Here is a 14,766-nt window from a genome sequence, read left to right on the forward strand (position 1 = left end):
GAAAGTCAAACATCAACACCCCAACCAACGCGATGTGGTCAAATTACAGTTGAATACTGCAATTAACAGATCGCTGTCTTGGTGGAACAATAGCAACAAATTGGTAATTAGTTTCAATATGTTAAAGATATATTGCTCATGTATTTATTAACGGCAATTGGAAGTAATTACTGTCAACAAGCTTGTAAAGCTTGTAATTGTTTCCGAGTAAAAATATGAATCTTTACTTTTCTTGAGCTGCTTCAACAGCTTAACGCAACGATGGTACAAGTTTGTGGGGATTCCCGGGCGCTTCTTGTGTGATGAAATCAAATAAAGCTCACTGCCAGTCGGTATCACGGATCGTAGTGTGGAATTGGAGAATTATACACCAAAGAATGTTGTTTGATGAATTCTTGACTCTTAATTAATATGAAGTTTCATAACAGATGTGTTAACATATTCAAAGGACTTGTTTTGAAGCTTGATTAATTGAAACATTAAGCACTTGTTGCATTCAAACATTAGACATCGGACTTAAAGTTCCTTCAGCTCTGTCATTAAATATGGATAGATACGTTATTAAAGATTAATCATATCTGTGGTTTTTGAGGAGCACAGGAGGATCAGGTGGAGTCGAACCCGTCGGAGGTCGGATGAAGCCGTGGCTGGAGGATTGCAGCCCTGGATCTAGTTTGCTGGAAACGGATTGGCGACCTGGCCATGTCTTCAGGACGTGCTCGACCATGAGCGGGTCAAGAAAGAAGAAGGAATATCTGTGGTTTTGCTTACTGTGGGAGGCCCTTTAGGATATCATTCTTTGTCCAATACGAAATATTCTTTTGACCATTTTGCTCACGACGATAGCTAAGAAATTCAGCTAGAGTGTCTACTTTAGACGACCCCGAAGTTCTCAAAAGAGATCAAAACCATTCATTCAAAATCATCTCTTTATTTAAAAAGACATTTGTATCTGTTTTGTATACTGGAGTGCTTAAAACCATATGTTTTAATTTTATTTATGCCTAATGCTAAAAACCAATTCTACTCTTAAATGCGGTTCACATCCAGAGTGAACGAAGGTTCGCAATAAATGCTTCAGCTGAACACATTATCGTACATCCTTCGCAGTATCGATCGATCGCGTGGCAGTGATTGTTCATATTTGTACACCGATTCATGATACTTGGCATTAAGTTCGGGGTCTTCCGGGCCCCAATCGTGCGTTGGTTTGAAACAGTGAAGTAAACGATCTCTCCAGTCCGGTTCTTTGCGCTTGAGAAACGAATAAATGGCCCAAGCCGGGAGCTGTAATACACCGGCGGCAAAGATGCACCAACCGAAGGCTACCGGTAGAGAATAATTGTTGGATTAGATTGATAGATTATTATATGTTGGATTTTAATACGTTGCTATACTAACCATACATCCCATCAGGGTACACGTAACCATTGAAAGTGAAGGTTTCGTACGTTGCGATGTGGTACAGCAGAATAGCGGCCAACAACGTCGGAGTGATAATGCCCCAACAGATACGCCAGTACAGGCCCGTCTTGATGCCGAGCATAAATTCAATATCACGACAGATGCGTCCCACACCGTAGATCCAGGCAAACGTTATCATCTCAAACACGGCGAGTACGAGCGCCACGAACGAAGCGCCATAGAAGTCCAAAAAGTCCAACACATACTGTCCACCGGGTGTGGTGTAGATGATTCCGATGCCAAACCCAACCACAGCGATCCCAACAGCAACCACGGCGGGCTTCAGATGAGGAAACCGATCACGAATTACCGTCATGGTTGTGGTGGCCATACCGACGTTGCTACCGATGCCCAACACGAACAGCATCATGAAGAAGGCGATCGCGAAAAACTGAGGCCAGAAGGTAAACTTGGCGATCGCATCCGGGTAGGTGATGAAGGCAAGTCCTGCTCCACCACGTACAACCTGCTTAATGTCGGGCGCTTCCAATACGTGGGCCAGATGCCCAATCACACCGAACACTATCAAACCAGCCAGCATCGATGTAAGCGTATCCATGATCGACACGATCGTCACATCTCTGCACAATGCAAGAATTAAGTTAGAGTTAGACAAAAGCTATACTTTTTTATCTTTTCACAAACGTCTGATCCATGCACCAACCTGTAAACGTTGTTTTGGAACCGATTGTAGGACGAGTACATCATTACGTTTCCGAAGCAAATCGTGAGTGAGAAGAACACTTGCGTAACGGCCGCATACCAAACCTTCGCCTCGAGGATACGGTCCCACTGCGGTTTGATGAAGTACAGCATGCCATCACCGGCACCCTCCAGTGTGCAGGCACGCACCAACAGTACCAGCATCACTACGTACGGAAAAATGGCCAGGAAGTAGGCAACCTTACCGGAGCTTTTAATTCCTGGCAAAAAGGGGTCGGAATGTAATTGATGTTGTAAGCGTGAATGTTTCTATGTTGGTTAGTATTTTCACGAGTGCAAGGAATGCATTTACCTTTGATGAGTGTTAAACAGATACAGGTCCATGGTACGAGCAAGCACAGCACCAAACGCCAATCAGGCGTACCAATGCCATCGTGTATAGTGCTTGCTTCCTTGAGCACGTCTTTACTGCAGAGTAGAAGAAAACAATGAATTAATACGAAGGATTTGGTCTTTGATCTGGTAATTCATCAATGTCTATTAATCAAAAAATAAATAGTTATATCAATGCCATTGCGTGATATACTCAACTGGTTCTCAGAAATGTTTTATCCTATTCAGTAAAATCCTTGCCACCATTATTTCAATATCCAATGAAAGTCAAATTAATTAAGTCTAGTTCCTACAGTCTTCTGAAGTAAATTAGAAATCATACTTATCCTTCATTTGATTGAACGTCATTTAGCCCTTGATTTTTATTTCACATGTAATTATTAAAGAAATTGCATTTCTTTTTCTATTTCTAGCACTACAACGTCAGGGAGTGTTGATCATTTTTGGTATGCTATGGCTTAATTTTCAGGTGATTTTCCATACAGTCTGGACGAGATTTCTTTTCCTCGATGTTTAATGGCTGTATTCAAAGTAAGAAACTTTATAGTACTCCCAGTAGTATACGTCACTCTACTATCATCGGAACTTAGATACTTCACATACTTTCATCAGAACACAGATACTTCTTATTATTATTAGGATCTTATTCATGGATCTTTAACTATACACTGCTTCAAAGAATGCAATTTGACTTGAAGTGCGGAGGGAAATTATTTTCCCTTTATTACAAATTACTTGCGTAATACGAGAGTTTCAATTTACAGCGTTTGGTGTGTTATATCCACGATATATTAGGTCATCCATTTGCACCTTTTTTTAGCAACGACTGATTTCGATGTTCATATCAGTGTTCTTTTCAAACCAATTTTAACACCCAACGCCTCGTGTGACAGTCAACAAATTAATCTATGAATTTATTGCCTATTGTTAATTTTGTGGTACCTTAAGCAGGGCATTTAAATGTGCGAAATTTTTGACAAATTTCGTAAGTAAAATAGCTATGCGTAATGTAAAGGCATAAACGTGACAAACATCGGACAAAAATGTGTTTAGTTAACGAGAAGAACATTTGCACAAGGATGTGCTTTCTTACGTTCCAGAAATCAAAAGCAGATCAACAAGCTGTTGTAAAATATTTTTAATAGAATTGTTATAGTAAATGCCATAAATTTTACACTGATGGAAATACTTGAAGTTTTTTTAACATGCCAAAAACGATCGTTCAAAACATTGACCGAAAAAAACTTAAAACATTTAAACACTTGTTCTTAAAACATTTAAACACTGGACTGGACATTAGATCATCGGATTACATCAGATATTGGGAATATCACGGTCGTTAATCCGAGCTCCAATACTGGTATTATATGTTTATTAATTTTAGATATTTCATAATTGTACATCTCATCTTCTAGCTGTTAAAAATTAATTATTCACCATTTTTCGTAATTTAATCAGTATACATCAGCTGTTGTAATATAATTTAAAAATAATTGGCATTGGTTTAATCATTACCTCTTTAAAAATGAATAAAAGTTTTAACAGTCTCACATAGTTATGTTAAACATTGTATAGATTATGCTCTTTAGATTGTCAATGTATATTTTAGAAATATTCTGTAAATTTACGAACAATAAAGGAGGCCCTGGAGTGTCGTGATCATTCAGCACATGTAATTAAAAATTATTAAGCTCACGTAGGGGATATAACAGCGAACAAACAAGCTGTGTAAATTCCAATGGCACTAGAACAACCAATCCATCATATCAATTTTTGCGATTAAACAATTCAACCATCGATAACGCCTGACTTTTAATCAAACGCTGTAAATGGCTAGTGTTAAATCATGATAATGGGATTACAGAATCTAGCTCGGTTAAAACATAATCGAGTGAAAACTCTAAATAAAGACTTGACAGGTAATTAATTATAAATCATTTCAGCACCTAACGCAGCACCTGTCGCTTAAATTGGAAGCAATAATCATGGGCAAGCTTGAATATAATTGATCCATTATTTCTAATATTTTTTATAACAATATGACGGCTCATTGTCGTATGGTCAGCCATAATCAAATATAATAAACCTGCCCAGTACAGTAACAATTTTTAAAGTGCTTTTTCTCCTAAAGGTTTTTAATTAAAAAAACAAAAACAAATAAAATTCAAACAGGTATGGGAATCGTTGCTTGATGCTTGGAAATTTTGATTTTACGAAAAGCAATTTTTCCCTTAAATTTGGAAACTCTCCATACGTCTCAGGTTACAAACAACAGCAAAAACTGTTGTCTCTTTTCAGTCCCATAATACCTCCCAAATGTCCCAACAAAGATATTTGATACTCACACAAAGTACAGCTCGGCCGAGGTGACGGCCGTGGTGGTCGAATTTTCGGCCATGTTCGTGATCAACCGTGAATCGATACAGGTGGCGTTCCAGGTTTCGCTACATTCACTCCACGGTAGCGGATCGGCAAACGATGCAATCAGATATCGCATCGTAACGGCCATCAGTGACGCATAGTAAGTCATCACGATAATAGTCGAGTAGGTTTGACCAACACCGATGCCACGCATTGCCGGCGATGCATCGTACACGTTGATGCAGCCCCGGCTCGAAAACTGACTGATCAGCATCTCCAGATAGTAGATCGGACGACCGACCAGCAGCAATACGATCAGGTACGGTATAACAAAGGCACCGCCACCGTTTTCCAGCGCAGTGAACGGAAAGCGCCACACATTGCCCAGTCCGACCGAGAGCGCTATGCAGGAAAGCAGAAACTCGATATCTTTGCCCCATTTGTCGCGCTGTACCTTGTGGATGTTCTTCACGAGGTTCATCTCAAGCAGTGCGCTGGTTCGTGTGTTGCCACCTTTGTCCGGTGGCTCCTGGAAGTGGTTCACCTTGGCAGTGGACGTTTGTGGCTCGCTGGTAGCGGACTGCTGTTCGTTGGAGCGCGTCTTGGAGAGATCGTAGCTTGGCGATCGTATCGTCCCCACCGCTAAGGGCTCATCGTTTTCAAATGCCGGATTACTGGTCGCCATGTTGTAAAAGGGTGGATTGGTAAGTGCAAAACTGGAACTTCAAGGTTTGACGCAGCGAGTGTGCGGTTTCGGGGGAGTCTGATGCGGAGTTCACTTTACTGGTGACAAACTAGTGACACTAGACACACCAAACCGACTACCTTACTGAAGCTTCACAGGAATGGTTCTTCTAGGGTAGCATCTTATGGCGTCTTTCTACGGATACAACAACTACGGACATGGCTGGGTAAGGTTAAGCAGGTACTAATACTACCGTGAGAACCGGTTTCCCTCAACACCCTTTAGAACACCCTTTTTGCTATTCGCTAAGCGCTATGAAAGAATCTTCTCCAGGGAAGCCGGCACTCACCAAACGGTAAGAAAAGGCAGTAGGGGTGACAAAGCACTACTAAGTCTATCGAGAGTCCGGTTCCGGCTAGAAAAGAGTCCGAACCGGCACGTGCTACTAACTGGATTATTCTCAACACTGGGACGACCAGTGGCGCCAGTCTACTAAATATGACTAAAATGCCTCTACCGCCACACAATAAATTCGCACACTGCTGCTGCTGTTGTTACTGCTGCTCACCGACAAAAGATCTAGATCAAACGGAACTCACTGTTCGAAGGCCGGCAATCCTTTTCCGCCAAACGCACAACCGTATATTAAAACCAATTATGTCCACTTAAAGTTACGCCGACGCACGCCACTTTCTATTTGATCTGCCGAGGTTATGCAGTTCGGTGTTTCGATTTGTACGCTTCTCGGTTTAGCTGGCCGGTGCTTACGGGCCTGCTGAACGATCCTTACTGCTGAACGGCTTCCAGCGTACTGATCCGGTACCGGGCCGCACCATCGGAAACTACTGTCAAACCATCGTTCCTTAATAGAGCCCACCCCGGGCGGAGAAGAAATTTAAGCAGCACACCAGGCTGGACATTCCACTATTAGTGTAAATGACTCGCTACAATTATAATACCCGGCACATTTTTCAGCACCAAGCAAACGTTCCTGCCCTTCTGAAATGTTGCGTCCAAAGCGGTAAAGCATGCACCTCGCTCGCAGAGTAGCAGCGAAACCTCACAAGTGTTTTCTTGGGCATTCCTTCAGCTACCTTACCTGTCAAAACGGGCGGAAGTCAGAAGGGGTTCTAATGGAGAAGTGGGTGGGTGGGTTAAGCAAATTCCCTTAAGAAAAAAAACTCGTCCACCAAGGTGTCCAAAAAATGGCCCCGAAAATAACACCAAACCTTTTTCCTCCACGCTAGACTGCACTTGCAAGAATGTCAAGAGTGTCGTAAGGATATTTGTGTTTTGTTTCTCATTTTGGTTTGCGTACGTAACATGATCCGTACAGGCCGGCGTTTTTTTTTTTGGGCGATGATGAGGGTACGCTAGGATGAGGCGTTAATGCATTCCCTGATCGGTGCGGTGAGCCCTATCGTATGTCGGTTACTGTAGTAATTCGGGGAATTTTGCCAAACTACGCACTGCACGCACAGTGCATCAAGGAACTAATTACAAGCTTTCACTTTGCTGTTGGAATAATACAGGAATAATACATGGTTTTAGAAAATAATATTATATTTTTACTTCTTTAATCATCATGGGGAGACGACATACGCTCCCCGTAATTAGAAGCTTGAAAAAAATGAATAATTTAAAAAAGTTTAAAGCAAACTCTTTAATGTATTTGACGGCTAGTAATGTATATTTGAATGTATAGTTATTATATAAAAATTAAAAAAAAATCTAGAAAAATTTAAAATTTTAGCTCTTTGCAGCGGTAACATATTGTCAAGAAACATCCAAAACATTAAAAAAAAATATTTTTTGAACTAAATTAAAAACTAAGTAACTAATAAACAAAAAGACTTTCGTTTAGCTATCTTCGAAGCAGATTGCAAAATCATCAGTAAATGATAAAATGGCGTTCATTTAAAATTTAAACATCGGCTTTGAGCAAATGTTTATCTAAACTTTTCCAACGAAAAGAAATTAAAAAAAACATCTTTGTTGTAAAATTTAATTTGTTCCAATATAATCGGTTCACATGTCTCTGAAAAAAATCTGGGTATTGATTTGCAAAAAAAAATTGTTCTGACAAACACGATTGAACTTTCTAACATATGCTTATTTGCATAGTGATGAGTTTGCCCGTAATGACTTATTTTATTTATTGGTATTTTGATTTCATATTTCAAAAAACGGTTTTATCGCACATACTAATTGAATATGTTTTTACTCTCCCTAAAATTAATTAAAAAACTTTTCATAAAGTTGATTGCTTAATTCAAATTCAGTAAACCAATTTTCTAGCATGAAACACTTTTAAACATGAAACAAATTTAATTTAAAAAATATGCATTCCCTTAATGTTGTATATTTTTTTGAAGGCAACTGTAACCACAATGCCACCACCGCAATAAAGGAATGACGTTTATCCATAAATTTGCGGTTAGTAATTGGAGTGATTGATTTTTTAATCGTATCAAATTGGAATGCTATCTGTCCGTTTAATAAAAAGCCTTAAAAATGTATCCGATTACATGCTAGTAACGAAGGTTTTGCTTGATAAAAGGATTTCCGGCGCTGTTGAGGTAGGACTGTCGACGTAAGTGGCAGAATATCCTTTTCAATTTTGAAATACAAATACTGTCCAACAAAAAAACCCCCCTATAAATGGTTTTATTTTGGACTAACATCAACAACCTTTCATTATCAAATAACTGCAAACATTGTGCATTCTTTTGGAAAAAAAGAGATTGTACTTGGTGCTGTGATTTAATTAAATTTCAAAATTAGTTTTTCGAAGTGATGAACATTGATTAACATGCACCTTAGTACATCAAATAATTGAAATAGATTCAGTCAGAATTCATGCTATTTATTTGCGACAATGTTTAGTTAGAAATACGCCACGTGCTTTTATTTTTCGATGTTCGAATGTGTTTTGCATTCTTGAAAGTGTGTAATTACACAGGAAGCTGTTTTTAATTACATTAACTTTTAGGGAAATTTTAATAAGATTTACGTTTTGTTCATGCTTCTTACGAAAGTTCACCAAGCAGAAATTCTCTTTCATTAACATATTTCTAAATATGTTATAATATTAACAATTTGAAATTTTCACATAAACTTATCTAGAAATACAAATTCTTAAATATACTAGCGCACGATTTCGATGATTTTTTTGTATTAAATTTAGCCTTGTAATTTCTTGTTATTAGATTCTAAAACAAATTTTTCATATAAACAGTTTCTCTTATCGGCCATTTGAACATTTTCACATGTTCTACAGACAGTTGAAAATTTCAACATTAACCCCCGCTTGAATGCCTAGACATATGGTAAACAGTTTGTTGTCTTCCTGTGTGTCGTTTATTGCAACCTGTTGGAACACTAAACCGGTTCGTCGATCTTTCCAACCTTTTCCACCCCCACCATAAGCACGGTGTACGATACGGTTCGTGGTCGGCGAATAATCAAACGGACGGTTTATTGGGTGGTTAATATTTGTCGCCCGGGCCGACGACTACAATAAACCACGTGCGCGTAACTGGGTGAACATTCTAAAGCCCATGTAAATGCCATTAAAAAAGAAAGGAAAAGAGGAAACGTTTTTTGCACTATGCCTTTCTAAATTAATGCTATTCAACAGCAACAATAAGATGGGCTCTTTTGTGTAATTCACGTCAAAGCACATCACAGGTGAAAAACTTTCACTTTTGAACTTGTCGATTTTTTGGTTGCTTCGTTTGCGTTGTTTGTCACATCTTCGATGTTTATTTCGAAAGTTTAAACAAATGTTCTTAAACATCTTTTTGTACCCAATGTACATAAACACTAATTGTTTTACCCACCTACACACTAATCACACTCCCAAACGCGACCTGTTACTAAGGCAGACATCGCTATACTGTTGTCGCGGCAGAGCGAATACATCCAGCTGGCACCCCCCGTACAATGTGGCTGCTGTGACTACTACAACCTATCACCTACTTCCCTTTCTTTCCTTTACACCGTTCTCTTTCGGTCTTTTCAATCGTGTCCACAGTAGATACACTAAACTACCCTACAACTAGTAGAGAGTGCATCGGCATGCAGCACACATAATCCACCCCCGGGGACGCATAGTGGTGGTAGTGTTAGCTACCACTACCCCACGTCAAACCACATTTGATAATCCGCATTAGCATTGAAGGTGAGCATGATTACCGTGGCCCATTCTACACCCCTGTGACCAAGTGATACGGTACGATGATCGATATGCCTGTCAGCTGTAACTCGTATCATAAACGATTCGTACCCAGCATCAAACAGCCGGTGTTTTTTCGTACGGTAGGTCAGGCTACAACAATCAGCGCTTAATTGACTGCCGAGAAGATATTTGTCATCACTGACCATACTCAGCACGCACGCACGCACCAGCTGATCGGGTGGCACGCACGTCATGAGGTACGTCGATAAACATACGCGGAGATAGGAGTTTTTAAGTGGTGGCAATTTCGATCCTGTATACCCAAGCGAGAGGGTGGTTTTTTTTATCAATGCGAACTGTTATCCGCCGTATAGCACAGGGATGTTGCACCAAAATATTTATTTTCATCCATTTTTAGACGTTTCCCGTGAAAATGTGACGACGGATGTATTATTTTATAGTTCCCAGGTGTGAGCTTAGTGATAAAACAGATTGTGGTCAATTTATCATTTACAACTCTTAAATTGCTTTAGCGCTCAATTTCTCCGAAGAGACGGAGTAAATAATTTTGTTGTAAAATACAACACAAGGTAGAGTTAGAGCTTAAGCAATCTATTGAAAACAGATTTTTTTTCCAGAGCAAATCTTTTTAATTTTATAATCCCCAAAAGGTAAGCAGTTGATATAAATTAATTTTGACTTATGAAATCCAACAAATTTAACGCAATTAAAAAAATGTTCCGAAGCTTACGTGCAATCAAATTGCATACACAAAGGCGTTTATCTTCGAAAGCTTCGTTTGCTCAGTTGAGTCGTACAATCGTACGAATATTTTTTCTTCACATATTTCGATTATGCATTTCAATTTGTTAACAAAAAATCACTTGCAATGCAGTATTTAACGTATACATCAGTCTTGAGTGTTGCTTATAAGCTCCTATCGCGAATAATCTTCTGCAGACTTGCGACCTTGCCACAGATTTCGCCACCGAACTATGGACCACCGTGTAGCAGTACGGATTTCCAGGGAAGCTGGTACGGCAGTTGAAGGCGAGGTGGCAAGGCAAGGCGAGAGTTCGAATCTCACCGTGATCTGAGGCAAGGGGACGGACTCTTCTGTTTGCTGTTTAACATCGCTCTGGAAGGTGTCATGCGAAGCGCGGGCTTCGACTGAAACGCGAGGGCTAAAGAATTGGATTGAGGATCAATGCGACGAAGACACAGTACCTGGATCTTTGGCGGTGTGTGCGAGCAGGGCGTGTGGAGAAGGAGAATGAACCACGAGCTAGCTGAGCTGTTTGGCGGTGCAGATATCCTGACGGTGGTCAAAGCCGGAAGAATACGATGGCTGGGGCACGTGATGAGGATGCCGGACTCATGCCCCACCAGGAAGGTGCTCGTCAGTGATCCGTTCGGCGCGAGGCGGAGAGGAACACAGCGAGCTCGTTGGCTGGATCAGGTGGAGTCAAACCTGTCGGAAACGGATTGGCGACCTGGTCATGTCTTTAAGACGTGTTTTGAACGCTCGTCTGTCTTTCGGCCAACTATTGAGCATTGACAGAAGGAGCGACTGAACAGAACAGAACAAACAGAACAAATTTGAGGACAACACAGTATGGGAATTACGCAAATTATGTTATGTTAGTCGCTTTTTAGTGCTTCCGTGGACAACTGCATACTAAATGAGGAAAGTACACCACTTAACGAAGTAAATTTAAAAAATTGTACGACCGATACTTGAAATGTACGAAAAAGTTAATGTATATTTATGTATATATACTTCATTATCTAATTTATACTTATATATATATACTATATATATATAATATATACTTTAATATTTATACTCTAATTGATAGATTTAATAAACTTAATTAAATCTATAATCCCATGTAAAGGATTGCCATTGCGGAACAGGCAGCACATAGCATGAAGGCGGAAGAGATAAATGTTATTATAATAGTGGATCCAACCGAATCAATTACTGCACCAATCGCTAATGACACAATTAACTGCAAAACGGAAAGATCATAATTAAAAAGCTTTTAACAAAAATGTAAAAAATCATTTATACCTGTGCTAAACATAGCATACTGCTCATCATCGAAACATCCACTCCGAATCCTCGTCGCTCGATGCTTTCCACGTACTCTCCATTAACCTCAACGAACTAGAATTTAAAGCAGCACGAAACAAAAATATCACTTTAAAAACAGCTCATAGCCGATTAATGTTGTTTGTGGTTTGGGTAAAACATACGCAATTTTTCGAATGATAGTGTGAGATCAACAGGAACGGTATAGAGTAGATGGTGGCGTACATGACGCCCGTAAGGGCGCAACATGAAAACACCACCAGCTTATAAGGAGCAAGTCCCATCATGATCATCCCGAAGCAATGTGCCAGCAGACCGCCAACATAAACTGACCGAGCACCAAACCGAACGATGAGCCGTTCGATGAATACGGAGTAGATGGAGGAGGTCGTGGAGCAGAGTGCCATACCGAGACAAGCAAACCGGACACCGTCCGCGTATCGTTCAGCGGCTTGAGAACCTTTCAAAGCCTGCAAAAGGAATAAAAAAAGATTTTGTAAGTTATTTAAAGTTTTAGATTCTAGAAACACTTTTTAAATTCTTTAAGAAAATACTCCTGAATGTTGTTCCAAATTGTTGAGTCTGAATGTTTTAGGGATGATATATGTACTACAGATTTAGCTTTGTTACTTAAACTATTACAGACGTTAAAACGAGAAATGGTCCACCCCCATTTATGCCAAATATGCCAAGTTTTTTATACTACCATACGTTATATGCAATTGGAAGATTGTTATGAAGGGGAATAGGAATCAAAATTATTAGTTAAAAATGAAAATAAAAAATCGAAAAAATACAGCTTTTTCGAACAGCTAATGTATAACAGTGCTAAGCATAAATATAAAAACTCTTTGTTTTGATCCTCTTGTTCCACGTTTATCGGAGATAAAGTATGTAATAGCGTCTTTTTTAAAACACATCTAATGCCATATAGCATACTGGAAATAAATATTTAACATGAACTTCACTCATAGATTAGTCTATCTTTTCACATCTAAAAATCAAACGTTCGTTTAGTTAAGTTAGACACTGTCTTATCATTATCACACTTCAAATTTCAACCACTCCGGCATCTCTTCACTTATTTGTGCACTCACTCAATTGAAAATAACTTCCATTCGTAGAAAATTTCCACAACTTATCTCTTCTTTTCACCTTGCACAAGTGTCACCAATGCAAATGTCAATACTTACCCGTACATCACCTTCGTACACAGTAGCACCGACAAAGTCCGTGTAGTACAGACAGTACGTGAGGTAGCTCATATGACTAAGCAGTTGCGTCAGGCAGAGGACTTTCATCGATCGGGGCATGTGCAGAACGTTTAGTAGGAATTGTTTAAACCCAACCACCTCAGGGACATCATCCTGTTCCACTGCTTCGCTCATACCATGCTCGCGTTTTACCTCCTCGAGCAGCATCTTCTGTGTAACAGGGCGTAACATTGGTTCCGTCTCTTGCACTGCTAGAGGAATCTCGGCGAAGCTTGTCAATGTCACCAACAGTCCAACGAACAGCACGATCCAGTTAGCGGCAAACACGGACGCATCGTTTCCACCCAGATAGTGTCCTATTCCGAGCCGGTTCCAATCGATAGCACCAAACAGGGCACCCATCGTAGCACCGATTCCACCCGTTAGTACCATAATGCTGAGAACACGTGCCTGATCCCGAATCGTGCACACCTCCATCGCGTACGTACGGCAGAGTCCGTTACTCGTTTCAGCCGAAAAGTCTGACATAATTAATCCGAACGTTGTGATCGTTGCCAACCACCCAACGCTGGTCAGCCCAAGCAGTTCACCAACGGCTGGTCCGTTCGGTAGAATGAGCATACCGGTGAGAGTCGTTATACCAAGCGCAAGCATCACCGGACGTCGACGACCCCAGCGGGATCTTAACCGATCGCTGACGGAGGCAATCACGGGTGCGAACAGTAGTCCAGCCATCGAGGGTGTTGCCCAGATCATGGTCATGACGGTGTGTGGCAGTCCTATGCCAAGCAGAATCGGTGCTACTAGTGCTGTTTCTGTTGCGTACGTACATTCGATCCCCACGATCAGTAGCGATAAGCGCACCAGCTCCCATCGGGATTTCTTCCTGGAACGAAACATTCAGTTTGTTGCAAGATCACCACAATAGATCTCCTAGATTTAAAAACTCACCTAAAAGTATGCTGATATCCTCGGTTGTTGTCTAGTTTGGCAAAGTTGTGCCGCCTCTCCAACATACGCTGTAATATTTCATCCTCCGTGAGACGATCTTGCTGCTGGTACGTTCCGTACATAGCTACTGCTGTTAGTCACCGTCAACTCCAGAATCATACTGATACAGATGCTGATGAGAATCAAAACGGGCACGCATGTGTAGCTCCGGCGTCTGTAAGACAATCGTAATCTCTCCAACAAGGAAACGACAGGCGCTCTACGGCTATTGTCCCATTGGTAATCTCAAGAGTCTTGGGACAGTTTTTTCCCCTTTTTATTGTATACTTCCGGAATTGTGTAGTTAACGTCATAGATAAGCCTTTTTCGTATTCTTGGCCAGCATCAAATGGAATCAGTGTATTGATTCAAGGTAACGAAACCATATGCTTTAATCATGAGACAAATTTTGCGATTATGATTATTAAAGTTTGCTCGGCTACTCTTGGTTGGGTTAACCCTATGGTAATGCTGTGCTAGGCTGGGAACAGTGATTATTATTTTTTGTGTGTTCTGATTACAGCAATTGAGTTCTTGACATGATGCTTTTCAGGTCAGTAGAGAATTCGTAAATTGTAAATAATTTGCTGATACGACGTCTGCGAAAAACCATTTAATTGCCGTTTCTAATTTACTGCAAACTGCACCTAATCATCACTTTCACCAGCAAATTCCGAAGAGGTGCTAAACCGTAATTGATCATTTTACGCTTGCTAACAAT

The 14,766-nt window shown here is 40.3% G+C and overlaps 2 protein-coding genes across 5 annotated transcripts; both read right to left on the reverse strand.

The window, feature by feature from the left end:
* Positions 1-915: 915 nt before the first annotated feature.
* Positions 916-10,037, reverse strand: LOC125766996 (sodium-dependent nutrient amino acid transporter 1-like). 4 transcript variants are annotated; one of them, XM_049433179.1, is made up of 6 exons: positions 9,409-10,037; positions 4,866-5,776; positions 2,480-2,595; positions 2,129-2,387; positions 1,402-2,045; positions 916-1,325 (listed from the first exon to the last, which is right to left on the reverse strand). In XM_049433179.1, the coding sequence occupies exons 2-6, from the start codon at positions 5,564-5,566 to the stop codon at positions 1,078-1,080; spliced, it is 1,968 nt and encodes a 655-aa protein (XP_049289136.1). In that variant the 5' UTR covers positions 5,567-5,776; positions 9,409-10,037; the 3' UTR covers positions 916-1,077. The 4 variants fall into 4 exon arrangements, with proteins under 4 accessions (XP_049289136.1, XP_049289140.1, XP_049289139.1 ...); XM_049433183.1 differs by lacking the exon at positions 9,409-10,037 and adding an exon at positions 6,166-7,092 and having other exon boundaries at positions 4,866-5,555; XM_049433182.1 differs by lacking the exon at positions 9,409-10,037 and adding an exon at positions 6,166-7,092.
* Positions 10,038-11,623: 1,586 nt separating this feature from the next.
* On the reverse strand, positions 11,624-14,711 carry LOC125767115 (proton-associated sugar transporter A-like). Its single transcript, XM_049433382.1, has 5 exons — positions 14,007-14,711; positions 13,035-13,941; positions 12,006-12,311; positions 11,821-11,916; positions 11,624-11,758 (listed from the first exon to the last, which is right to left on the reverse strand). Exons 1-5 carry the CDS (start codon positions 14,126-14,128, stop codon positions 11,627-11,629), a joined length of 1,563 nt encoding a protein of 520 aa, XP_049289339.1. The 5' UTR covers positions 14,129-14,711; the 3' UTR covers positions 11,624-11,626.
* Between the last annotated feature and the right edge of the window lie 55 nt (positions 14,712-14,766).

This window comes from Anopheles funestus, chromosome 3RL (assembly GCF_943734845.2).
Source record: "Anopheles funestus chromosome 3RL, idAnoFuneDA-416_04, whole genome shotgun sequence".
Taxonomy (NCBI): Eukaryota; Metazoa; Arthropoda; class Insecta; order Diptera; family Culicidae; genus Anopheles; species Anopheles funestus.

What these genes read in the sequence shown, in the direction of transcription:
- LOC125766996 (XM_049433179.1), bottom strand. Translation starts at nt 5,566, where the DNA reads ATGGCGACCAGTAATCCGGCATTTGAAAACGATGAGCCCTTAGCGGTG. An exon ending in TCGGCCGAGCTGTACTTTGT is followed by an intron (nt 2,596 to 4,865) that starts GTGAGTATCAAA and finishes TCTACTCTGCAG; the next exon opens with TAAAGACGTGCTCAAGGAAG. An exon ending in TTCCAAAACAACGTTTACAG is followed by an intron (nt 2,046 to 2,128) that starts GTTGGTGCATGG and finishes TGCATTGTGCAG; the next exon opens with AGATGTGACGATCGTGTCGA.
- LOC125767115 (XM_049433382.1), bottom strand. Translation starts at nt 14,128, where the DNA reads ATGTACGGAACGTACCAGCAGCAAGATCGTCTCACGGAGGATGAAATA. An exon ending in GGATATCAGCATACTTTTAG is followed by an intron (nt 13,942 to 14,006) that starts GTGAGTTTTTAA and finishes GTTTCGTTCCAG; the next exon opens with GAAGAAATCCCGATGGGAGC. An exon ending in TGTACGAAGGTGATGTACGG is followed by an intron (nt 12,312 to 13,034) that starts GTAAGTATTGAC and finishes TTCCTTTTGCAG; the next exon opens with GCTTTGAAAGGTTCTCAAGC.